The following is a 26,451-nucleotide window of genomic DNA, read 5'->3' on the forward strand; positions in this document are numbered from 1 at the left end:
AAAAGGTATGGATGCACAACAGAGAGAATGAGAGAGGAACATCAGCTACCAAGAAGACTGAAGACATATTTAGAAGATGGGAAGCTGATGGAGGAAGGTGAGGAAATCACAAATGGGACACGCCGAATGGGACACCTCTGACTCAGAGAGACGGGGGTGTGAGGCAGGGAACTGAAAATGGACATTGGTAGGGAGACCCTTCCCCCCCTCAACACACACACCAGCCAGACACATAACACCTCATACAGTGGAGGTCTACTCCTAGGGAAATGGGAAAAATCCAAGGATCCGGGACACAAAGTAAAACACAGGGTAGGAGTGAGGTGTGACACCACCAAGGAAAATCGGTGAAAGTAAGATTGAACCCCTAGTCCACACATATATTGCGCTTTTACCCCAGGTTTGAAGCTGGAAGGTTCCTCTCTGGAAAAATGAAATGGCTCTAAAGACCCCCACGTAGTACCACTTGAAGTCCTATGGGAAAAGTGCCGGTGGGGGAGGGGCGCCTGAGTGGCTCAGTCAGTTGAGTGTCTTTTGGCTCAGGTCATGATCCCAAGGTTGTGGGACTGAGTCCCGTATTGGAGCCTGCTTAGGATTCCCTCTCTCTCTTCCCTGCTCTCACCCACTTTCTCTCTCTCAATCTAAAAAAAAAAAAAAAAAAAAAAAAAAAGCCAGAGAACCCCAGGCTGGTGAACACATGGAGGGTGTGGGAGGGGGCGTGCCCAAGAGGGCACGGCAGCCCCACATCTTCCCTCCGATACCTTGCTCCATGTATCTCTTCCATTAGGCCCTTCTTGAGTTATGCCTGAAAGGCAAAGCCATCTATTGCTGAGATCACTCCTGCTTTTTGGAACCTGACAGATCAAACTGCAGATCAAGACTGCAAATCCAAGTGGCCTTCCCCTGGGAGACATTTTCATACAATGCAATGATGACTAATTAGTAATGACTACTTGGGCATCTAGAAATGTGCCAGTATCTCTTAACTATTATAATTGTTTTGCTGGAACGGAACCAGGAGGTGACCTGTGATGTCACAGAAAGATAGATGTCTTTGTCCCTTGTTCCTGACGTAGAGTTCCTAAATCCCTTGTATTTCCTGAGAGACGCGATAGGGCCATCTTTTATTCTTTGTAAAAATTTTTAATGTTTATTTTCGAGAGAGAGCACGAGCAGGGGAGGGGCAGAGAGGACAGAAGAACCAAAGCAGGCTCTGTGCTGTCAACACAGAGCCTGATGTGGGGCTCGAACTCACAAACCCTGAGATCATGACCTGAGCTGAAGTTGGACGCTTAACCGAGCCACCCAGGCACCCCACATTTTACTCAAATGAGGAGCTCTTGGCAGCTTCTAGATAGCTGCAGAATGGGGGCTGCTTATCAGAAAGACCAAGGCTTGATTAGAAACTTGGAACTTTAGGGGCGCCTGGGTGGTGCAGTCGGTTAAGCGTCTGGCTTCAGCCAGGTCACGATCTCGCGGACCGTGAGTTCGAGCCCCGCGTCAGGCTCTGGGCTGATGGCTTGGAGCCTGGAGCCTGTTTCCGATTCTGTGTCTCCCTCTCTCTCTGCCCCTCCCCCGTTCATGCTCTGTCTCTCTCTGTCCCAAAAATAAATAAAACACGTTGAAGAAACTTGGAACTTTAGCCCTACCCCCAACCTCTGGGGAGGGAAGAGGGACGAGAGGTGAACCATCACCAATGGTCAGTGATTTCATCAATCATGCCTACGCAGTAAAACCCCATTAAAGAAAAAAAAAAAGAAAAAAAGAAAAAAAAGAACAAAACAAACCCAAACTGTAGGATTGGGAGAGCTTCCAGTTGGTGAGCACATCAAGGTGCTGGGGTGGGGGGGTGTGCCCAGAGAGGGGGTGAAAGCCCCAAGCACCCTCCCTACCCCCATAGCTGCAAGCAGCTCATTTTAACAGTCCTGCACTACTGTGCAAAGTGAGGATTGCCTGGGTACAGAGTAACAGCTTTCTTTTTGTTTTGTTTTGTTTTTGGTGACATTGAGAAGGAATTGAACATGCTGTATTTAAAGGAACAGACTTGTAGGAGCACAACGACCACTTTCAGAGCTGACAATTTTGTGATGAGAAAGAACCAGGGACCTGATCTATCTTATAATTTACACTAGATCAGAAAATTAGACTCACGTTTCTGCCTATCAACTGTCTACCTTTTATGCTTCTCTCAAAATACAACATCCATGATGATGAATACATTTTTTAAAGTTCGTCAAAGTATTAAAAACTTCTATTGTTAAATACAGACAATGAAAAAAAATAGTAAAACTAATATTTGGTAGACTGTAACTTAAAACATTAACATCACTGAGAATCAAGTGTTTCATTTGTGAAAAAAAAACAGTGCTTGCCTTTTTTCCTTGTATGACACAGAGCAAGCTTCCTTTCTACACCTTGGCAAGTTGTCTGACTCCCCAAGCTTGGATTCACCTCCAACACTTTATCATTTGGCCTTTCAATGTTACAAAATACCTCCAGGAGTCCCTTTAACGTGAAGTTTGCTACCAGTGTCCCCTCCTCTGGGACATCTCCATCTTTTTCCTCATCGTGTCTATAAGCTCGCTTTTGCTCCTTCTCTGGCTGCGTATCCAGTCTCCAGAAAGCAAGTGTCACCATTGTCTCCTCACCTGTTTCTCCTGCGGCTCCACTCGCATCCTAGCATCCTATTCAAACGTCACTTCCAACCTTATCACGGTCGCTTACATGTTGCACTTTCCTCTTTGTTGCTTGATCCTCCTTTGTCTACTTTTGTAAAATGTCATGTGGGTTTATCCCTGGGAGGCTAAGAGGCAACACAAGTGCACCCTTGGCCACCTGTGCGTGAACTGAGATGTGCCACGACCCACCACCAGACTTTCAGTGACAGTTGGTCACTCAGTATCGTGTAGGGATTTGTGGACAGGAGAGCTGGCAGCAAAGTTGCTACTTCCTGCCATTACTCACAGTTAACAACACTTTTAGTAACTGAAATGTGGACAGTGTTGCTGAGGAACAGCTACCTTGAGCATTGAAATCCAGGCATAGCAAGAACGGCCCTTACAACCGAAATCTACACTTGGCAAGAAAAGCCTGCACTTGGCACTGAGAACTGCCAGGTCCCCACCTATCCCTCCATGCATGGGACTGCAATTTAATGCAATATGAGGGATGCTACTGCCTGCACCCTGGTGATCCTTTGAGGGCTGAAACAGCAGAGGAAATGACTTAAATGACTTCTATGAAGTACACCTCTGAAATTGATTCCATTTGCTGTATAAGAAAAAAAAAGGGGGGGGGGGCGAGGTAGCAACATAGTTTCAAATCCTGTACAAGTACTAGCAGTAATGACTTACTTTTGGCCTTAGCAGTGGAAACTACTGCTAACCTGTGTTCTCCTTTCTTAAAACTCTCAATTATGTTCCACACATAATTCAAAGTCTTTAATGGATACATTACTCCATCCACTAATATTGTAGATTGTCAAAAATAGGTCAGGGTAAAACATTTTGGTCTTCTGAAAACGGGACCTGTTTGCTCAGAATTTTGTTAATCGAAATGAGTTTACAAAAACTAAATTCATTCTTTTTGTACTGGAAAGTATCATAAAACCAGAAATGTCCTTTTTTGTATACCAATGATCCCACAAGGAAACAGTGTAAAAATGAATTTTTTTCCTGCTTAAGACTACACAGTTCTCCGATATTCTAGCCTCCTTAAAATACAGTTTCTAAACTGGAACGGAGAGATGGAGGACAGGTAAACTTCCCTATCAACACGGAGTAAAACCCAACATGCAACGTGGCCCGCCCACCCACGTCCAACCTATGCGTAGCTTCCAGGCAGCATCCGAGTACCTCTCAAGTATGTACCACCAAGGCTGACGTGAAAAAACTCCCCCCAGCAAAATAATTCTAAGCAGGTATACACTCCTATCATATGGCAGACAACAGTCTAACCATTTACATATATTAACTCACTTAATGCTGACATTTGGGTAGATATTATTCTCATGTATATAAAAAGATGACAAAGCACAGAAAAATTAATGTGCCCAGGGTCAAACAAGCAGCAGAAACAGGTGTCAAACCCAGCAGTCTGGCCCAAGTCTGTGCTCTTGACCCACACGGCTCAACATGAAAAAGGGGGATCATAATGCACAGGTGGGGCAGGGGAAAACCCAAGGAAACAGAATGAAGGCAACAGAAGAAAAGCCTTAAAAAAAACAAAACTATAATTCACATTATGAGATAAAAGAACAAAGAATGCTTAGAATAAAATGGAAAATGAAAGCTAAAATAAATACTCAATAAATGATTAGACAATCAAAAGAATCTTTCCCCTAAAGTAGAAAGAAAATACAAACTTAGAAGATCACTGGAAGGGTTTCACAATCTAACAAAAATTCCAGAATTAGAACAAAGAAAATAGGGAGAACTTATCAAATAAAATTTGCCAGAACTGAAGAACCTGCATCCTTCTAAATGCCCTAATTAGAGTAAAAACAAGCCCACACCAAGGCATGTTATCATGGAATTTCAGATCGTTGGGTGAAGAAAAGCTTCCAGAAAGAAGGAAAGGAAAGGGCAGTGACTTCTCAGTGGGGAGAGGAGGCAGCAAAACAGAGAAGCAATGCCTACAACATTGTCGGGACAATACCCATCAGCCAAACTAAAGGCAACTGCAGAAATGTAGGAAGTTCTCAAGATCCCCTTCCTTAGAAGATACCAGAAGATGGTACACACCAAAGGAAGGCATAAGCTAAGATGTAGCTATGATGTAGATGGTATAGAAGACACAAGGTGACAGCTGCATAACAGATCTAGGTTGGAGCAGAAAAGTATAAGCTGGTTAAAATGACATAGGTCTAAGGAAAAATAAAGATATACAAGGAAAATTAGGCACACAGGAAAATAAGGGTGATAATCAACTCAAGGAAAACCCAAAAGCTGTATCACAAAGGAAATTTTATCAGAGTACAACTAGTTTGACAGTGATTGGTATTTTAACAATCATAATGTATAAACACTGATTCTTGATTTATCTAAACCCATGATACAATTACCTGGAAGGATGAGGAAGGTATACATTAAATCTCCAATTATCATAAAAGGAAGGCAATTTGGGCTCAAAGTCTAAATTATCATCAATAAACAGCAATCTTAATACATAAAAGTAACTTCTCAATCCTTTAGTCCTGAGTTTTTAACCAAGAGGATGTGTTTCTTTGAAAATTTTTTAGTTTATGAAAGAATTTTTTACAAAAAGAAACCAAAAGATGATCCAACTGTATTGTGAAATCCCAAGTCTGCATCCCTTTCTCTTGGTTCCTCATATACAAAGATGCTGCTTAGCGTGTTCTGCTCTTCATTTTCTCTCTTGTTCGTTTTCCAGGTCTCTTCTATGGAACAAGAAAATACCGCATGTGGTCACACAGCAGCTTGATCTTCTGCCCCAGGGAAAGGAAGGGAGCGGGTAGGTGTGGGATGGGAGAGGAGGTGATCCAGCCCCTCATGTGACCCCTTGGCTCACTTACATTTGATCCTTTCTTTCCAGGCCTCTTCAGGCCCTTGCCATGAGCTGTCTTGGCCCGGAAGCTGGATACATCATCGTAGCTCTCACGAGTGTTCCACTTGGAGCCTTTCTTCTTTCCACCAAAACCAAACTTCTGGTTTTTATAGCGTCGCTTAGCATTGGGCCTGGAAAAATGCCGGCTTACAGGTCACCCACAGCACTGCAAATCCTGATGAGTCTTACGGCCTACGACTACCCCTAGTTTCCTGTCTAAGCAAAATCTCTTTAGATACTACTGTTACCCAGAATCTTATCATTGGCCCTACTTTCTTACTCTAAAAATCCCCCAGGCAAGCTCATCTACTTATAGTGTTAACCATTAGAGCAAGAAAACAAAGCAAGAACCAGGAAAGGTTTCACATACATTTTGTGGCTCACCTCTTCTCTCTGAAGAGTTTTCTATTTTAACTAATTTTTGCTAGATCATCCTCAGTTGTTTCTATTCAAGGATAGTACATACAATTAACATTCAAATATAATAAATTTTAAAACTGGTCTTCCTGCAGGAAATCTCAAATTCAACATATCCCAAAATCACATGCCATCTCCCTTCCTAGACTGGATTCACCTCCTGTATATAGGCAATGACTTGGTGGGGCACCTGGTTGGCTCAGTCAGTAAAGCATGCGACCCTTCATCTCTGGGTTATTCATTCCAGCCCCACGTTGGGTGTGGAGCCTACTTAAAAAAAAAAAAAAAGCGTGACTTGAGGCTGGTGGAACTACATCTTTTCAGCCACCAGGCTAGAAACCTGGGAGCCAGCCTTGATTATTCATTCCTTCGTTCACTCTCTACACCCAACACAATTACTGAGTGCTGCTAGTTTAACTTCTTGAATATTTCTTCAATCGGTTTTCTCTTCTCTGCCCCCGTTACCCCTTTTGGGTCATTATCATTGCTCTCTGGACTTTTGTAATAGCCCCCTAATCAATTATCCTGCCCCCCTCAAGTCCATCCTTTATACGAGTACACTTAATTTTTCAAAAACATGAATATGACCTACTCATAATTTTGAGTAAAGCCCTCAATGTCTCCCCAGTGCCTACTGGATAAAACCCAAGTTTCTCAACAAGGCAAACACTGTCTCTGTGACTTGGCCCAGGGCCCCCTCCAGCTACAATTCACCCCTCCTTGCCCCACACCGCACTCCCAGTGGCACCAAATGCTTGCTCTTTCCTCATACACAAACTGCTGTTCTCACCTCTATGCTTTCACTCTCTCGTGTTCTTCCTTCTTGCCAAAACCAGGGTCTCTCCTATTCTCCTGGGTCTTACTCATCCTTCAGACTAAGCTCAGGTGGCACCCTCCTCCAGGGAGCCATCCTCACGCCCTCATCACCAGACCAGGTCAGCTATTTCTAAAATGTGCTTCCACACTACTCCCTCAAATGCCTTGATCATAGCATTCATATATTCTACAGAAATTATCATTTCCCCCAGGCCTGGGGTCCAGGGATGCATAAAGGTGAACTAAGAAGAAAATAATAATCTTTGCCATTAACCCTTTTAATCTGCAAAATGGTATGAGGTGCATACAATTTTCTCATTTTCATAGATGAGGAAACAAATATTCAGAAAGGTCAAGTAAAACTTGCTCAAAGCTGCCCAAAGTGGCAGGCTCTGGACCTGAACCTTCGGTCTACGCCGTGAGCAACTTTTACTGAGCAGCCACTTAAAATGTCCCAAATCCTTACATCACCCTACTTTAGTTTTTTTGGTTTTTAGTTAATTAATTTTTTAAAGCAAGCTCTACACCCAATGTGGGGCTTGAACTCATGACCCCCAGGTCAAGAGTCCAATGCTCTACTGACTGTACCAGCCAGGTGCCCCCTAAACCACCCTACTTTAATCTCCCAAGACTGTTACGGCTAAAAGGACCCATCACATGGGCCGGTAAGCCCCGGCCACAGGCAGCACTGTGCTCTCTCAACTCGAGGCCACTCCTGTGGAACTCGCTGCCATGCCCGTGACTCGCTTGCCCAGCACCCATCACAAAACCAAACAAAAACCCTTCATACCCCTTCTTCATCTGTTGGCCTTTGGCTCCTTCCTTTGTTTTCCGTGCAGCAGCTTTCTGATCCCCCTCAAGGAAATCCAGTTTATCAGAAAAGCCTGGGAGGGAAGAGGTACTTTGATCAGCACTGACACATTCATTTTAAGAAGAGCTTGAGCTTCGAAAGAAGGTTGTTACTTGCTAAATTAACTTTAAGAGATACATCTTGTTCCCCACACCGTCCCCAAACCTTAGGCCCCATGGCTGCAAATCAATCAAGGCTCCAGAGCAGTATGTGTTCAAATTAGCAGCTACCCCTGCTCCCTATATCCTTAGGACAGAGATATACTGACCTTTCTGATATTTCTTAATGGCGTTCATCATGTGTGTTTTCTCTCGCTGCCTCTTCTGAAGAACCTCTGTTTGCACCTGGACATGAACACAGGGCCGTCATACCCACTCCAGACCATCGCTGTAAGCGCCTACATGCTTTCGGTAACAACGATGTGCTAACACCACCACCGCACATTTACGTGTGCCAGAACTACGCTAAGGCTCTAAGCATATTCTTACTTTATCTTCCCAACCACCCAGTGAAGTAGAAATCCCTACCACCCCTGAAACTGAAGCACAGAGAAGTTAAGCAGCTTGCCCGAGTCACACAGTGGGAAAGTACGCAGATGAATTCACACCCAGGCAGTCTGCACTCTTACCCCATTCCACCATCCTGCCTACAAAATCACGGCAAATCACGTCTAGGTCTACACCCAATTCTCTCCGTTCGTTATACGTGAGCAGATTAAGTGTCAAACCCACTCCGTTATGAGGCATGAAAGTACCAACAGAAACAATCTCCCAAAAAACATAAAAAAGGCTGTAAGGACAAAAGAAGATGCCAATACTCAAAGGCAGGGTTTCTCAATCTCCATACTACTGATAGCTCGAACAGGAATCACTCCGTGTTGGGGGGTGGACAGCCTGCCCAGCGCACTGTGGGATCTTTAGCAGCCTCCCTGCCCTCCGCCCACTAGATGCCAGTAGCACACTCCCCATGGAGATGTGACACTAAAAATGTCTCCAGATGTTGTCGGATGTTGCCTGGTAAGCAAAATTATCCCCAGTTGAGAATCGCTGCTATGAGGTTTCTTCAAGTTAGCAACGGTGAGCTAACAGGCCCCAGTGACGTTTTCTTTGGCTCTGACAAATTAGATTGTTACACCAAATGCCCATGTCTTTGAGCTGGCCTCGGCCATCGACCACCAGATCAATCCAATAAATACGCAGCTGCCCTTCCGCACAGGACAGGACACTCATCTACTCTTACTCTGTGAGGATCCGGCAGTGAAGTGACTCCCAATGTGGACAGCAGCTCGGCACCCTGATCACAAGCATTTATGTCCAAAACGCGGACAAGGTCCGAACACTTCTACTGACCCTCCTCACACTCCCTTCTTCCCACAACCCTGACTTCAATTCCTGTCATCGTGTTTCCTAAATAACCATGAAATAACAAAGAAAAACCAAAGAGTTTCATGGTATGCCTGCCCTTTTTTACCTGAGGTTTTTTTCATGTTAGAACTCAGACGTTCATAGTTCAAGCACACGGGTGCCATTTTTCCCTCTCAGTTGGATCACAATAATATGGTTCTTTCAAGGACTTCACATCATCTAGGCCAGTGATTCTCAAAGCAGGATGCATTTCAGAATCATCTGAGAAGCTGGGGCGTGACGGGGAAAGGAAGAAAAAACACCCGGATTCCCAGACATTCTGAAGCCCAGAAATCTGTTTTGAAAAACCTCCGCAGGTGATTTTGCTGTGGTCAGGTTGGGACTCCACTGGTCTGGACTCCCCTCTTCACTGTACAGATCAGCAAATGGGGCCCAGTGGAATGAATGAATCGCCTACAGTTACCATGCTACCCCTGGTGAGACCCTGGTGTCAAGGGAAGATTGTGCTCGTGGATACGAGCACAGACTCCCCACGGTGAGATAATAAACACAAGACAGAGCACACACAGGGCACAGAAGCAGACCTGACCCAGTCACCCCAGCCTGACAAACACTCAGCCTCATCCCGTGCGCCCACATCTTCCTTCTTACCTTCTTCCCGTATTTCCTAAGCGCTCGCAGTTGCTTAGCCTTTTCAGACTTTTCCATGGCGACCTGTTTAGCCTGCAGCTTCTGCCGAATCTGAAATACAAAATATTGTCAGCTCATGTTAAGTGAATCTGGGCTGACCACCACGTAGGGTGTGCTGGAGCAGGGAGCACATCTTCCTGGTTCTGCAAACTGGAGCTCAAAGGAATCTTGTAAGTCCTGTTTCATACATGAGGACAAGAGGCCCAGAGGTTGAGCACTTTGTCCAAGATACCAAAAGTATCCATGGTGGACCTGAGAAGTGACCTCCCCACTCCCAGTGTGCTGTCCCAGTGTGCTGTTTGTTCCGCTATGCAAAACTGCCTGCTTGCCATTCTCCCAGGAGAAACCAACTTTTCCCCAACCCAACTGTCTGCAGACTAAGGTCAAACCAGCATAGAGCCTCAGTCCCCTTCTCAGATACACCACATGCACATTAAAAACTCAAGCAGGTACCAGGTACCTAGCCTTTTCCATCAGACACACAGATTTCAGTCAAGGGGTAAGCACGTGTCAGTGTGAGTGTACAGAGGGGTGTCCGAGCTCGTCTCTAGATTAGCTTCCCCAAGTACCACTGAAACAAGAGCTCCCTAAAATCCAGCTGGAGACCTAATAGGACTATCGGAATATATCTTGGGATTAAATTTTGACAATTCTCTTCCTCCCAGAGTTAAATGAGGATCAAGTTCTATGTAACCCTAAATTATACTACATCTGAGCTATATGTTAATCCCTCATCTTACAGAAAACTGATGCCCAGAGAAAAATAATTGTTTACAAGTTAGAGCCCCTTGGCAATGGCTGGACAAGAAGTGTGTTTTCTCTATATGCCATGCCATGACCACGCCAGCTAAGAAATGCAAAAGGCCATCTTGATCTCGGGACCACAGTTCTTACAGTACTTCTCCTACCCTTAAATGCTTAAACTAGGAAAAAAATCATCCTTCTATTTATCTAACTGGTGGTGACTGGCATGAGTCTGAAGTAGGCAATCAAGACGATAACTGTCCTCTGACAATCAATTCCCTATTATTGGGCTTAGTTCTTTTTATTTTCTTCTAAAGCTCATTTATTTATTTTGAGAGAGAGGGGAAGAGAATCTCCAAGAGAGGGAGGGAGAGAGAGAATCCCAAGCAGTCAACCCAGGGCTTAAACTCAGAACTGTAAGATCATGACCTGAGCCGAAATCAAGAGTCAGACACTTAACCCACTGAACCACCCAGCAACACTGTGGGCTTAGTCATTTTTAAATTACAGGAGATAAGCCAGCTGACTACACTTAAGTATAAAGCCTTGGCTTTCCAGAGAAAACCTTTGTTTCTTACCTTCTGCATCTGCTGATCAGACTTGGCCATCTCTGCAAAATAGTCAGTGGGCCTCTTGGTAGGGACTTTGAGCTGATGGAGCCGGGGTAATATGGAAAGCACAGCGGCCTGGGCTTGCCGGTAGCTGAGGACGTAGGACAAAATGTGAAATAAGCGAAGGGAGAGAGACCTTCCACTCCCTCTCACTTGCCTTATCCATCGAGGATGACCTTGGAGTTATCCAGGGGCAGAAAAATGCTCAACATCTGACCTCCACCAGCAAGAACACACACACACTAATGAAAATGTAATAAAGCTTCATTAACTTGGCATCTAGGAGAGATTTAACTGTATACTCTTTAAAGAGGAAGGGGAGTTCCGCTAAAAATAAATTAGTTTAAGACAGTGACTACACTAAAAGTACCCCTTAACTGAAAAACTAATACCAACTGGGGCACCTGGGTGGCTCAGTCAGTTGAGCATCCGACTTCAGCTCAGGTCATGATCTCACACTCTGTGAGTTTGAGCCCTGCGTCGGGCTCTGTGCTCAGGGCCTGGAGCCCGCTTGGGATTCTGCGTCTCCGAGCCCTCTCTCTGCCCCTCCCCTGCTCATGCTCTGTCTCTCTCTGTCACAAAAATAAATAAAAACATTAAAAGAAAACTAATACCAATCATGAGTTCTTATGTAGTCCTTCAAAAAGGTCATGTAAGAACCTTCTGAGGCAAGTTTCTGTTTAACTGAAAACACACAAAAAACTTTAAAACTGAATACCTCAAAATAAAATATAAAAATAAAATAAATTAGACTTTGGATTATAACCGGTGGACCAAAGGGCTCTTTTCTCAACCAGGAACAATCTTCTAGAGCTTTTTAGTAAAAAAAGAAGCCTTCCTACTCACTCTCAGGCTTATGACAATTTCTGAGGACTGCAGGCTCACTGCTTCTCCCACCTCCCCCCTTTCTCGAACAGGGCCACCCCCCCCCCCCCACCTTCTCCCACACTTGAAAACAAACATACAAACTCATCTCCCGCTGGAAGTCATCTTCCGGATCAAAGGCTTTCTGATCCTTGTTCTGAGGGGTTGACTGAGGTCCACTGATTTCCGGCACGGGACCCAGGGTCACATCAAGCCTTTCAACCCATTCCAGATCCCGCTTGAATTCAGCCAAACACTGCTTCAGGCCACTCTAGGAAATTCATCAGACACTGAGCCTGTATGAAGGACACAGGCCAACGGACAAAGCACTAAATAAACCCCAACATCCGGACCTCCTGACAATGCCCAGGCTGCGTCTTCCCTGGGACAAGAACTCAGTCCGCCAAGCACAACTGTGCCTTGGGAGCATCCCGTGTTCTAGGACCCCCCGACCAGGCGCCCGAGCTCACCACGTCGTTCACAGCTTTCTTCGGCCCCTCTAGCACCACATTGAGGCCTGGCTTCAGGAGCCCTCTGGAAAACGCATCCTGCAACTGCAGGGTACAATCGGCAGTCAGCACCGGGGGAATGAGGACCCTCTCCCGCGCCCAGCCCCGCGAGCCCGGCCGACACCTACCTCCCTGTCGGTGACCAGAGAATCATCAGAATCCGAGTCCGAACCTGACAGCGGGGGGGTGTCCATGTCGCAGCGAGCGTGCACGTCCGCTCTAGTCGAGGGAGCCGGGTGGCCTGAGGCCCGCGCGGCCGGAAAGGGGCGCCTCTCGCTGCTGCTGCCTGCCCCCCGCCCCCTGCTCGCACGCCGCGGCCCCACGTGGACCCGAGCCCCACCGACACCGACTGCCGGGTGCCTTGGCAGAACTTTCCCACCGGGACTTCCGCTTCCGGCCGCATACCCACACTTCCGGTTTGCCGTTGCTATAGGAACCGCTCCGGCGTCCGAAAGAGCCGGGTTGCTCGGGACCCATAGGGGTTCTACTCCTGGATACACGCGTGGTCTGGTGACCCAAAGAGAAGACGCCAAAGGTGTGAGTGCGTAGTTGGGGGTCCTCTGGAGAAGCAAGAAGCCTCGAGGCAGCGAAGGAAAGGGGAGAAACAGCTGCCGCGGCGGAAGGGGGTGTGGGGGCCGCGGGGGGGGGGGGGCGGAAACGGAGGAAGGCTCCGGGGGCGGGGCCAGGGGCGTGCTCGGGGCGGGGTGGGGCGGGGCAGGGCGGGGCGACGCGCGCCTCCAAGCTCACCGCTGTGCTCCTTGTTCAGCAAACTCTCTGCCGGGTACCATGTCGACCGTGGTGGCTCAGTCGCTGCATGTTTTTGGTCTTCGATCCCACGTAGCCAACAATATCTTTTTCTTCGATGAACAAATCATTATATTTCCTTCAGGAAATCACTGTGTGAAGTACAATGTGGATCAGAAGTGGCAAAAATTCATTCCAGGTAAAAAACCTTTCCATCCCTACGCATGCGTTTCACCGTGCCAAATATAACCCCATAATCCCGACAAGACTATAGAAAGTTAAGTATTTTGGCCAACTTAAATATACGTATAGTTTTATAAAGGTAGAAGGAGTACACGTCCACCTGCATTAACAGAGTAACCACACATACATCGTTAAAATCACATGTAAAATGATGTTAATTTAAAAGTACTTTTTTTCCCCACTGATTTAATGGGAAAAAAAATTTATTTTAGAGTCTCTTTTCATGCCTCTGCAATATCATTGTCTTTGTCATCTCCAGGGCCACTTTTTGAGTTGTTTAGCACAGCTTTCCAGAGTTCGCTACCTTCATTACATCACGTTTTGGAACCGTGTATGATGAAGGCCCTGGAGGTTTAATCGCAAATCACAAATAACCGTTTGTATAATGTTACATTTGTGTTTGTTCACACTGGTCCTGTTAATGTTATACCTGATTTCCACAACTCAGTCACTCTTTTTCCAGTCTTTATTGCATTCAAAATGTTTGATCTTGACACATGCCTACAAAATAGTGTTCACTGCATATATCTAATATCTAAAGAACTATAATAAAGCGAAGGTCCATGAACGCACCACGCAGGGTAGGAAATAGAACATTGCCAGCTCCAGTGTTTCTCCCTGATTTCGTTCTCACCACGCATACCCACACCCCATCCTGGATATTGTAATTACTCCCTTATTTCTTTATATACTTTTACCATATATATGTGTGGCCTTATAGAAAATAGATCTTTGTTTTTGCTATTTACCAAGTTTTTTAAGTTTAATCATGGTTATACGTATGCCAAGACCTTTTGTTTGACATCATGCTTTTGAGACTCATATGTCTTAATATATATTAACTGAGTTGTTTTATTGCTATATGGTGTTCCATCATATGAATGGAATGCCCCAAATATATTTATCCATTCTAGTGTGGATGGACATTTGGGAAACAACAGTTTTTTGCTTTACAAAGCATCCTGCTGTAAAGTTTCTTGCATGTATGTACGCTCATCCACTTGTGTGGGTTCTCCAGGGCACATGGCCAGGACTAAAATTACCGGGTAATTTTCCTTATGGAAAGATTTTTGTTTTTTCCTTATGGAAAGAGAAGCCTCGGTGTCACGACTCTCTGTGCAAGAATCCTGCTACAGTATGGGGTGCCTGGGTGGCTCAGTTGGTTAATTGTCCGACTTCGGCTCAGGTCATGATCTCACGGTTCGTGAGTTCAAGTCCCGCGTCAGGCTCTGTGCTGACAGCTCAGAGCCTGGAGCCTGCTTCGGACTCTGTGTCTCCCTCTCTCTCTGCTCCTTCCCTGCTCACACTCTGTCTCTCTCTTTCAAAAATAAATAAAGATTTAAAAAAAATATAATAAAAAAAAAAAGAACCAAAAGATAGAAGGAGACTCATGCACGAGGTAAACTTGTTTCAAGGAGGTGGCCGTCATCAACTAGGTGTGCAAAGGCATTTTACAAACTCTGCAATCAGCCAACATATATTAAGCACCCATTTGGTGCCAGTCACTGGTGATTGAATGAGTGGATTGCATGAGTGAATGGATAAAGAAAACCACGGCCTGTGCTCTCTAGAAGCTCTCAGTATTGCCATGGAGACAGGTGTGTTTTCAAAGGAGCAGGACTTGGAAATGACCAGGATAGATGCTATGCCAGCTACAGCCCAGGCACGAAAGCACAAAAGGAAAGAGGGAGAAGTTTTCCTTTTCCTCCCCCAGGCAATCTCATCTATGCCCCCAGTTTCAACTTCCCACGGTGACTCTTACCTCACGTCTGCATTTTCAGTCCCATCCTCTCCTCCGAGCCTTAGAATCATATCCAGTTGTCCACTAAATCTCTCTACCTAAATGTCCCACAGTATGCACCTCACACACAATATATCCAGAACTGAATTTGTCATTTCCTTTTCTTCCCTCTCTTCCTTAAGACCCTACCTCGCCAGATTGTCAAATGCATGATAAAGCTACAATTACAAAAATAATGTAGTGCTGGTATAAATATCCCCAAAACCCAGTTATATATATGTAGATATGTAAATGAATTGAATATATCATAAAGGTAGCATTAGGAGGAATCTGTGCTGGGACAACTAGTTAGGTATTTGGGAAACAGGAATCAATCTAAGTCCTTACTTCATGCCCCGAGATGAAGTAAAGACTTTAGTGTAAAAAAAAAAAAAATGAAATCAGAAAAAACTAGAACCAAATAAACATGAGTAAAAATAAAACCTTTGGATGGGCTGTTTTCCATAAAAAACAATGGACATACTCTTCGCCATGACCCCTAACTCCCTCGGCCTATGTTCCTTCCCAGCTGTCACCCCTACTCCCAGTCACCAGACGTCAATCATTGCTTGTTTCTGTCCTTCCCCTGCCTCACCCAGGCAGCCACTGGGTCCTACTTGGCATCTCTCTCATCTCCCTATTCCAGCCTTCATACCACCTGTCACTGCCATCCTGCTTTTGAAATTATCTGCCCACTGGTTTCCTTCCCTCAAGGTCTGTCTTCCACACAGTTGCCAGAGGGATTTTTCTACAACATGCGTCTGACCCTTCCAAAAATTCCTCTGTGGCTTTTCATTTGCCTCTGTGATAAACTCCAAACTCTCGTGGCTTTTCATTTGCCTCTGTGATAAACTCCAAATTCTCATGCAAGGTCTCCAGCGACCCCAAACCTAGGGTCTTTTCCAAGGCACGGTCACTTCCTGAAGCCCTTCCACAGAGGTCCTGCTGCTGGACAGACTCCCTTCAGCTTGCTGGGAAACACAGCACAGGGCCCAGGGCATCACTTTCTAGCACTTCTCCGCTGCCTTGTGCACCGTCCCTGCCCTGGGCTTGAATCAGGGCGGACTTTTGCACAAGGCACAGTAGGCACAGAGCCCAGGGCCCATGATACTTTTAGAGACCCAAGAAAATGAGTATAATAATACTAAGTCCAGTCTGGATTATATTCTTTATACTAATGCAGTCGTAAGATATAATTTTTACCAGCTTATTTTTTAAACCACTTTATTAATTTTTACTGTTAATGGAAGAAGGGACCCACGAAAATCATAATGTGGGCCTGATTTCTTCTCCCAAATAAAGTTCTTGCCCCTTCATCTTTGCCTCAGCCTTTGCTTTCTAGACCACAACTTTTATTCTCGTGCTTGTTACCTCATGGTTGCAAGATGACTGCTCTATCTCCAGGTACCACTGACACATTCCAGGAAAAGTCGGGGTAGAATGCATCCGTCTCTGGTTTTCGAGAGAACACAAGCTTTACGGTAAAGCCAGTCCAGCAGACTGGCCAGATTCACACAGATGACCTAACTGTGAGACAGCCTGGGGCCCCCAGCAGTTGGTGTCTCAGCCTCGAAAATAGAGGGGCGCTGCCTGCTGGCTGCTCAGGGCATGGACGCCCACCCTCTTCCACCCGTCTACACCCATCTGTGGTTTCCCCGGGCTCATGTGCGATGCCTCAGCCACACTGTACCCTTTTTCACATGCACACCTCTGCTCTTCCTGCCACCTGCCCCACCCTGCACTCTATCCCCCCTGTCCTCCCTCTGGCATCGTTCCTTGACTTCTCCTCCTACCTCAGCCTCTGCGAGGTACCCGTCCTAGCCATCTTCCTAATACCCCGGATATGGCAGGGCCAAGGGACTGCAGGGATTGACAGTTACCTGTTTCTGTGCCTTTTCTCCCATGTGTCAACCTTGCCACCACTGTGCCCGGTACATGTCGAGTCACGGTGAAAGCATGATCTGCCCTCATTATCCGCCTTTACCTCTGTTCACAGGCTCAGACAAGAGTCAGGGCATGCTGGCCTTGTCCATCAGTCCCAATCGGCGATACCTCGCCATCTCCGAGATCGTGCAAGAAAAACCTGTCATCACCATTTACGAACTGTCATCCATCCCTTGCCGGAAGCGCAAAATCCTTAATAATTTTGACTTCCCCGTTCAGAGATTTATTAGCATGGCTTTTTCTCCAGACTCCAAATACCTGTTGACTCAGACATCACCTCCGGAGTCAAACCTTGTCTATTGGCTGTGGGAAAAACAGAAAGTAATGGCTATTATTAGAACCGACTCTCAGAACAATGCTGTCTACCAGGTACCTCCCAACATAACAAGTATCGTGCAAGTTTTAAAACTAGTAAGAGCCGTCTTTTATTGAATGCTTTCTGTGTGCCAGGAACACTGCCAGTTTCTTAACATGCATTTTTTTTTGAAAAGTTCTTTTTTTTTTTTTCAAATTTATTTATTTGTTTTGAGAGAGAGCATGAGTGGGGAAGGGGCAGAGAGAGAGAGAGAGAGAGAATCTCCAAATGGATACTGCAGAGCCTGTTGCGGGGCTTAAAATCATAAACTGCGGGATCATGACATGAGCCCAAACCAAGAGCTGGATGCTTAACCGACTGAGCCACCCAGGCGCCCCTCTTAATATGCATTTTTAAATTAATCTCTCAACAACCATATATGGTCTGCATAATTATTATCCTTGTTTTATAGATGAAACAACTGAGGCTCCAAGAGGTTGAGTCACCCACCCAAGTATCACACAGGTAGTGAGTGGCAGGGTCAGGAGTCTCAGACTCCAGTACCCCTCTTCTTTACCCTGGCCCAGAACTGCTTTCACAGGCCCAGCTGATGAATTGATAACTCACTTTGTCTTGCTGGTCCTGTCTTCTTCCTAACAGCATTGCTGGGCAGTGGGTAGATTTCAGGAACGTGACATGAAGTGGTTGGTCTTGAGGAACGTGTCAACAAAATCGCAGTTACGTGGGGAACAGAATTTTCCATTGTTGTTTGGGGGCAAAATGAAGAGGACCCATGAGGAGGCTGGTTGACTGCTCAGGCAGTGGGTCCCAGGGAGGTTTTACCTTGGTGTGGTCACCCCAGTCTGGGATCTGGTACTCAGCTTTACAAGTTCAGGAACTCAGCTCTGCTCATGTTCAGAGATATTAGCTAGCCAGCGTCTCAGGAACAGACTCCCTTATTCTCACCAGAGGCCAGTGAATAACCCAGCATGTGACTACGAGAACACTCACATTATTTATCTGGTATATTTACTCCCTAGTAATAGAGAAGTGGGGAGGTGAAATTAGTAATCAGAGGTTGCTTGGTGATCGCAGAATCAGACCAGAGGCAGAGAGAGCCGGAAGATTATTTTGTCTCGGCCTTGGTGAGGCCGAGTCCAGCATCCCTATTCAGAGCAGAGTACATGCATCCTCCCTAACAGATTCAGCTGGATGCCCACTATGAACCCCGCATCGGGAATACAGAGATGCAGGTGTTACAGCCCGTCAGTTGCTCACCATCTAGTAGGGGTGTAAGTTGACTGCCCTTACTGTACCTCCCAGTTGGTAGGAGACTCCCTTTCCCCTGGACCCACCAGATCCTCCTTTTTCTGCGTTTCCAGCTGAGTCTTCATGTCACTTTGTTGGCCCAGAGTTTAGCTGTTGTCAAGAACCGCTTATCCTCTTTTTGGCCTTTGTAAAATGATTTTTGTAGGTTTCCTGGTTTAAGATGCATGGGCCCCACAAATACAATGAATCTGTGCTCTTATCAAATGTGCTATCAAAATTTATCATGCCCTAGTGATGTTTAAAGGATACTCTGAGCTACCTGAAACAAGTATTCATTAGTAAAATGAGAAGTAATTCCACCAAGATTAGTTTTATAAGTAGTTTTCTTTTATCCTTTTGCATTTTGCAGGTGAGCTTCAATCCCCAGGATAACACTCAGGTCTGTGTCACTGGCAATGGGATGTTTAAGCTTTTCCGCTTTGCCGAGGGCACCCTGAAGCAAACCAATTTTCAGAGGGGAGAACCCCAAAACTATCTAGCCCACACGTGGGTGTCTGAAGACAAGATCATTGTCGGCACGGATACAGGCAAGCTCTTCCTCTTTGAATCTGGAGATCAACGCTGGGAGACAAGTATAATGGTCAAGGAGCCCACCAGCGAGACCAGGAACCTGGAGGTGATCCGGGAATCGGAGAGGTAATGGCGCCCCTCTGGGCTGGTGCTCTTGTGAAAATATGTTCATCATACCAATAGCGTTGTGCCAAAAATGGGATTCTTTAAAAGTCACTCAGAACCCCTCCACCTTCAAGTCAACTCTTTTCATTTTCCCTCTGCCTTTCGCATGTTCATCTATATTCAAGCACAAATTGGACAGTTGTGACCACAGCCTACATACAGTTCTTTTGTTTACATGCATTTTATAAGCCTTTTAGCACGACTAGTCTTCAAAACTCCAGATCTTTTAAAATGTATTTTCTAATGGCTGCCTAATTTATTGATTCAATTACATAAATGGCCACCGAGCTCTTGCCGTGTGCAGGGCACCTTGCTAGATGCTGGGGACACGTGTCCTCAAAGACTTTGCAGTTTGGAAGGAGCCAGCAGACCAACAAAGAAGCTCAGGGAAGTGTTATTGGTGTAAATATGACAAAAGAATATGAGGTAAAGTGGGGGCTCAGGTCAATTTTACCTCTACTTCAGGCAATAATGGTCATCTCTCACACGTATTGAAATATACCGTTGTATCACTAGACTCTGCTTCAAGCACTTTATGTGTATTCTTACTTGAGTCTTACCCCATATAGTACATATTATCATGCCCATTTTATAGAACAGGACACTGAGGCTCAAATAGGTTAAGTGACTCACCCAAGATCATAGCCCTGTCTGCCTGGCTCTGGAGCCTGAGCCCTCAACACATGGCATTTTGTAGATTCTTCTTCCTCGGTAACTTTCAGTCTGTCATTTCTCACCATCCCCCACACCCATGACACCTCCTTTTTCTCTCACGATTCTATTAAGAACTTCCTAGTAAGTCCCTCTGCCCTCCAGTTTGCCGTGTTCCTAATCCTGCAGTGAGTCCAGTGCTCTAAGAATAAAACCCAGGGGCACCTGGGTGGCTCAGTTGGTTAAGCGTCCAACTCTTGGTTTCGGCTCAGGTCATGATCTCGTGGTTTGTGAGTTCGTGCTTAGGATTCTCTCTCTCCTCCTCTCTGGGCCCGTCCTCAGCTCATGTGCTCTGTCTCTGTCTCTGTCTCTCTCAAAAATAAATAAATAAACTTGAAACAAAATAGAATAAAACCCAGACTCCTGAACCTGGCCCACCCATCTTCTTTCCATCTGGAGCATCAGCTTCTGCCTCTGTCTACCACACACATCTTGCACACTCTTACTTCTGAGTTTGGTCATGTGTGGGTCCACCTACCCCACTCCTCTGGACACACTCACATACCCACATACTCCTGTTTGTTCTTCAGACCAGCTGGGAGTTCTCAGCTTCTGCTCATCTCAGGTGGGTGCACCTCTCCTTAACTGTCCTCAGAAAGTCCTGGTTCCATCCCACCCAGCTGCCACCTAATGGTCCTTAGCACTTGCCCCTAGACTCTAAGCTTCAAGGGACAGGAACTGTGTCAGTCTTACTTACCATTGTTTCATAGGGTTGTTGACACAGTATAATTCCAATAAATATTTGTTATGTGGAAGAAAGGAAGGGAGGGAGGCAAGATTCAAATCTCAGGCCTTCCACTTACTAGTTGTGTGATCCTAGAAAACTCTCTGAGCCACTTTTTCCTAAACAAAAGAGGGATAATAATGCTAGCAACAACCACAACAATAATGGTGACCACACAGGGTGGTGAGACGACCAAGTAAATGTATAACCTTCCAGTCTTTCTCTGGACGTTGTATAGCAGGCCAAAGGGTGGCGTTTGGGCCTGGGGAACAGAATTGCAATGGGCGATTTCTCCCGCACCCAACGACAGCCCTTCATTCTCACCCCTAGCTGAACTCCTCTCCTTGGGATTGCCTGTAAACTTTACATGCTGTTTTCTTTCTCTAGCCTGATCGAATTTCCGACAATCAGTTCCCCGGTCCCTTCCTATGAGCAGGTCATGATGGCCAGTAACAACAGCCAGCTGGCCATGCCCCAGGTGTTCGCCATTGCAGCCTATTCAAAGGGATTCGCCTGTGCCGCTGGGCCGGGGAGAGTTCTCCTGTTTGAGAAGATGGAAGAGAAGGATATTTACCGGGAAAGCAGGGAAATCCGGGTAAGGAGGGGAGAACTGGGGTCCTCCTGGCACGTGTCGTCCAGCAGCAGAGCACTGACAGGGAGTTTGGTGGAAGGTGAGGCCTGTAGCGCTGAGTGGAAATGGGGACTCGAGCCATTTGTCCTGAGGGAAGTTTGGGGACGGAGCAGACAGAACAGGGGTTAACATTGGGAGGATCTGGATTTGAATTCTGGCAGAGAACTTTGGCAAGTTATATTTGCACTTTGAAGCTTAGTGTTCCCGTAAAAATGGTGTTAGGATATATATTGATATTTAATGTCAAGCACACACTGTCTGGCACCTTGAAAGCATTCGGTAAATGTTTGCGGAATAAGTGATACAAAGTGCTGTGGAGAGAGATCGTCTGCGGTTGGGGAAGAACCAGGAAGGCTCTCAGCGGCGTGTGGTGGCAATCTTTGAGGAGGGGTCCTAGAGGAGGGGTAACAGTTGACAGGAGGGAACAGGTTAGGAGTTGCACGTGGAAGGAACAGGTGGAACAAAGGCACTGCGGAGCGGGGAGCAGGTGGTTTGTCTGGGAGATACTCTGCTCCCCAGTGGAGACGAGCTGAAATCACTTGAAAGGGAAAGCCAGGAGCTGAGGCTGTTGAAAGATCTCGAATGCCAGCCCAAGGAGCGTGTGTGTAATCCCACAGCCAGCCTGTTTCTGAGCGGAGAAGCATGACACTTAAGAAAAGCAATCTGCCTGCCGTGGGGATGGGGCGGGAGATCCGGAGGCCCTGGACGTGAGGCAGCTACGCGCACTCTGAATGAGCCAGGCTTGACTCTGCCCTTATTGGCTGAGTAACTTGAGATGAGTTGCTGAATCCAGCAAAACCTCTATTTCTTCTCTGAGAAAGTAGCCCCTCGCCCTGCTGGTTATCAGAAGGATGACGCAACACCTGTGTAAATCACGTGTGAAATGCTTGGTGCTCAATAAGTGATAGCCGTTATTACGTTATTATCTCCACGATGAAGAATCAGGCTTTGCTACTGAAGCCAAGAAGTGGTGAGATGTAGTCACCGCAGTGAATAGCAGGGAAAATGGGAAGGGAGAGAGCCTTTGCGGAGGTTAAGCCTATAGAACTTGCCCTGAGTAGATGTGGGTGACCAGAGGTAAGGAGCTCGTAGAGATGCCGCCTTGGCCTTGAGACTGGCTGTCTGGGGAAAGATGCCACAGGTAGGAAAGTTGGGGGTAAGAGCAAAGTGAGTGGGAACCAAGGGCAACTTTTAATTAAAAAAAAAAAAGTTTTGTTAATTTTAATTTTTTTTTAAAAAAATTTTAATTTTTAACAATTCTTTGTTCCATTTGTTTATTCATTTAATAAATATGTATTGAGGGTTTACTATGTGCCAGGTTCTGTGCTAGGGGCTGGGGATGCAGGAGGGGAAGCACACACACTACGAGCCTGTCCTTAGAACAAACAGATGTGGGGCACCTGGGTGGCGCAGTCGGTTAAGCGTCCGACTTCAGCCAGGTCACGATCTCGCGGTCCGTGAGTTCGAGCCCCGCGTCGGGCTCTGGGCTGATGGCTCAGAGCCTGGAGCCTGTTTCCGATTCTGTGTCTCCCTCTCTCTCTGCCCCTCGCCCGTTCATGCTCTGTCTCTCTCTGTCCCAAAAATAAATAAACGATGAAAAAAAAAAATTAAAAAAAAAAAAAAGAACAAACAGATGTGAACAGATTGTCACATGGGGCTCAACATTGTGAAGAAGATAAAGCCAGGAGACGGACAGGGAGCGAGAGGGGGTTCTATTCTAGAGAGAGTGGCTCGGGGAGGCCTCGCTGAGGAAGTTGATGTTTGACCAGACACTGGAATAAAGCGAATCCGTTAGAAATGTGGTTTTAGGGGCGCCTGGGTGGCGCAGTCGGTTAAGCGTCCGACTTCAGCCAGGTCACGATCTCGCGGTCCGGGAGTTCGAGCCCCGCGTCAGGCTCTGGGCTGATGGCTCAGAGCCTGGAGCCTGTTTCCGATTCTGTGTCTCCCTGTCTCTCTGCCCCTCCCCCGTTCATGCTCTGTCTCTCTCTGTCCCAAAAATAAATAAACGTTGAAAAAAAAATTAAAAAAAAAAAAAAAAAGAAATGTGGTTTTAGACTTTGGGAGTGGGATCAATGTACACACACACACACACACCCCCACAGTGCTTAGCTTGTGTCTGGCACAGAGTTGATGCTTTATTTTTACTGTTTCAAAGAGTTTATCATTGTGATTATTTTCACTACTGTTGCTTTCACCGAAACCCTCATTTTGGACAAAATCACTGACAGAACAAAAAAAGGAGGACTGAGGACAAACCTTACATTTCCTAATTTAGAGTCTGAGACAGAATGAGAGCCCAGCAGAGGACACTGAGATGTGGTGGTCATTCACTCACCCGTCTAACAAATGGCTGTCTCATACCTGCCACGGGCCAGGCTCCAGGCCTGGTGCCTGAGCTAGAGGCGTCGGCCACGGCCACTTCCCCCAAGGACCCCACCACCTCCGGAGGAGAGCAGCGAGGCCACACTTACTCTTTCGCTGAGCTCTGCTGTGCACTAGATGCTGCCGAGCGCTGGCACACAGCAGCGGGACGCAGGCAAGGCCCTCGGTCTGTAGGCTCCCATTCCACTTACGCAGTGTGATGAATGTGGCGGCAGACGGACGCTCCCTGGTGAGCACACTGAGATGATATTAGGGCTCACCCAACCCCGGGCGGGGTGGGGCGGGACTTTCCTCTCTCCTAGAGCCCTCAGTGTGCTGGCAGAGCAGGGGGAGTTGATGGCGGGAAGGAGTCGGGGGTATACGGGGGAAGACACAACTCCAGGCCACGGGAGGGAAACATGAGAGCTCGGTGTCCTGGGCCCCCAGAGGCAGGTGCTGCCATCACCGCTACAGGATCTAGGAAAGCCCAGAAGATGAGGACTGAGCAGGGGCCTCTGGCATTTCTAAGGTTGATGAGGACATTTCAGTACATGACACAGTGGAAGGAATGCAGAACCGAGTGGACGTGGTATGGGCGGGCCAGCCTTTCGAGAAGTGTGATGGTTAGCAGGTGAAGAGCAGTGGTGGGGAAAGGAAACCTAAGGTGAGGTCTGCTTGGCAACTCCAGGCCCTCTCAGGGGCTGCTGGCAGGGCCGCCGTGTGACCCCTTGTCTTTTCTCTGCCCTGTCACCCACCCCACGTGGAAGAGGGGCTGTCCCCTTCCCCTCCACTGCCCCAAAGTGCACACTGGCATGCTTGATGTGGTGGCACCCGCACTGGGCTTCTGACAGGTGGGCGGGAGCGGGATTTAAACTAACACTTGTTTTCGGAGGGGATCTCAAATTCCGACGTAGAGAGTGATCCTTTTTACGGCTGCTGCTGTCTCTTAGCCACTAATCACTTAAGGGTGAATACAAATCCCACAGAAACAGAGGTGACTCAAGCCCTCCCTTGTCCACATCTGAGGGGGATCCTTGGCAGCATGCCGGTCTGGGTATCTGTAAGCTGAAAGTATCTGCGAGGACTCCGAAAGCCCAAGGACACGTGGACAACATGGGAACATGACTGACGGTTGTGTTGCATCTTGGGCAGATTCCGACGGACCCACAGAGCAATGAGCGGAGTCAATCGGACAAACAGGACATCCTCTGCATGTGCTTCAGCCCCTCAGAGGAAACCCTGGTCGTCAGCACCAGCAAGAACCAACTGTACAGCATCACCATGTCCCTGACGGAGATTAGCAAGGTGAGTCTTTCCCAGCAGCGCTTCCTTCCGGCCCAGGGACCGCCTACCACGTGGGCAGGTTTGAATCCAGACTTTCTGAGCAGGGGCTCATTTAGCCCCTTCCTAAGAGCAGAAGAAACTCGAATCTTGGGGCACCTGGGTGGCTCAGTCGATTGAGCGGCTCAGGCCGTGATCTCGCAATTTGTGAGGTCGAGCCCCGCATCAGGCTCTGTGCTGACAGCTCAGAGCCTGGAGCCTGCTTCGGATTCTGTGTCTCCCTCTCTCTCTCTGCCCCTTCCCTGCTCACACTCTGGGTCGGTCTCTCTCTCTCTCTCTCTCTCTCTCTCTCTCTCTCTCTCAAATAAATAAAAATTAAAAAAAAATTTTTTTGGAAAAAGAAGAACCTCGAATCTTAAGGTGCCCCGTAGAAGCACTCGGCTACTCTCAGTGGGGTTGCAACTCCTGCGGCCCCTTTCGAGGACCCCTTGGAGTTGGCTGTCAAGTCTAAATTGTACATATCCTTTAACCCTGCCGTTATACTTCAGAGAATTCCTCATACTGCTGCACGTGCCTCTCTACCTGCTCATGTGCACAAGCATGCATGTGTATGAAGAAGTTGATTCTTTTTTGTTTTTAAGTAACAAAACTAGCATAAATACACTGCAGATACTGCAACAAAAAAGCACCATAAAGATAAAGAGGGTCACTTTGTACTTCTAAAAGGGTCACTTCATCAAGAGGATATTATGGTTTTAAACTTTATGCACTTGATAGCATGCATTCAAAATATATAAAGCAAAATTTGACAGAACAATGAGGAAAATAGACCATCAATAATCATAGGAGGAGATTTTAACATATCTTTCTTAGTAATGGTGGGTTTTTTTTAAATAACAGTTTTATTGAGTATTGATTGGTATTTATTCACATACCGTGCAATTCACATATTTACAGTGTACAATTCAGTGGTCTTGAACGTACTCACAAGAGTTGTTGCAACCATTACCACAGTCAGTTTTAGAACACTTTCATTGCTTCGGGTTCTTTTTGTTTGTCCCTGTGGATTTGAATTATCATCTGAAGTCACTTCCTTAGCCCGATACGTATTTGCTCCCGCCCACCATCTTTGTGCTATTATTGGCAAATACGCTTCCATGAGCCCAACGATGCATAATATGCATATTTTTTATATAGTTGCTTTCTCAATAAGGTGAAAGAAAAGTGGGGATGAGATATGTATTTATATTTTTTATAATGTCGTAATACATTTACTGGTATTCTTTGTGTTTTTTGGTGGATT

The 26,451-nt window shown here is 46.5% G+C and overlaps 2 protein-coding genes across 4 annotated transcripts in view; one reads left to right on the forward strand and one right to left on the reverse strand.

Annotated features, from left to right (window-relative positions):
- Positions 1 to 4,947: 4,947 nt before the first annotated feature.
- Positions 4,948 to 12,815, reverse strand: EBNA1BP2 (EBNA1 binding protein 2). Its single transcript, XM_086716691.1, has 9 exons — positions 12,559 to 12,815; positions 12,392 to 12,475; positions 12,023 to 12,192; positions 11,025 to 11,148; positions 9,664 to 9,753; positions 7,917 to 7,992; positions 7,589 to 7,682; positions 5,534 to 5,696; positions 4,948 to 5,398 (listed from the first exon to the last, which is right to left on the reverse strand). The coding sequence occupies exons 1-9, from the start codon at positions 12,622 to 12,624 to the stop codon at positions 5,348 to 5,350; spliced, it is 918 nt and encodes a 305-aa protein (XP_086572817.1). The 5' UTR covers positions 12,625 to 12,815; the 3' UTR covers positions 4,948 to 5,347.
- Positions 12,816 to 12,843: 28 nt separating this feature from the next.
- CFAP57 (cilia and flagella associated protein 57) overlaps positions 12,844 to 26,451 on the forward strand; it is a 79,622-nt gene continuing 66,014 nt past the window's right edge. For 2 of the 3 annotated variants that reach the window (XM_086716689.1, XM_086716688.1), the window contains exons 1-6: positions 12,844 to 12,965; positions 13,197 to 13,373; positions 17,194 to 17,552; positions 19,115 to 19,401; positions 21,263 to 21,470; positions 25,020 to 25,172. In XM_086716689.1, coding sequence (XP_086572815.1) covers positions 13,217 to 13,373; positions 17,194 to 17,552; positions 19,115 to 19,401; positions 21,263 to 21,470; positions 25,020 to 25,172 — 1,164 coding nt within the window. In that variant the 5' untranslated portion in view covers positions 12,844 to 12,965; positions 13,197 to 13,216. The remainder of the gene's footprint in view (positions 12,966 to 13,196; positions 13,374 to 17,193; positions 17,553 to 19,114; positions 19,402 to 21,262; positions 21,471 to 25,019; positions 25,173 to 26,451) is intronic. The other variant, XM_086716690.1, reaches the window with a different exon arrangement.

The sequence above is a fragment of the Puma concolor genome, chromosome C1 (assembly GCF_028749965.1).
Source record: "Puma concolor isolate L17-30 chromosome C1, mPumCon1.1.hap2, whole genome shotgun sequence".
NCBI classification, from domain to species: domain Eukaryota; kingdom Metazoa; phylum Chordata; class Mammalia; order Carnivora; family Felidae; genus Puma; species Puma concolor.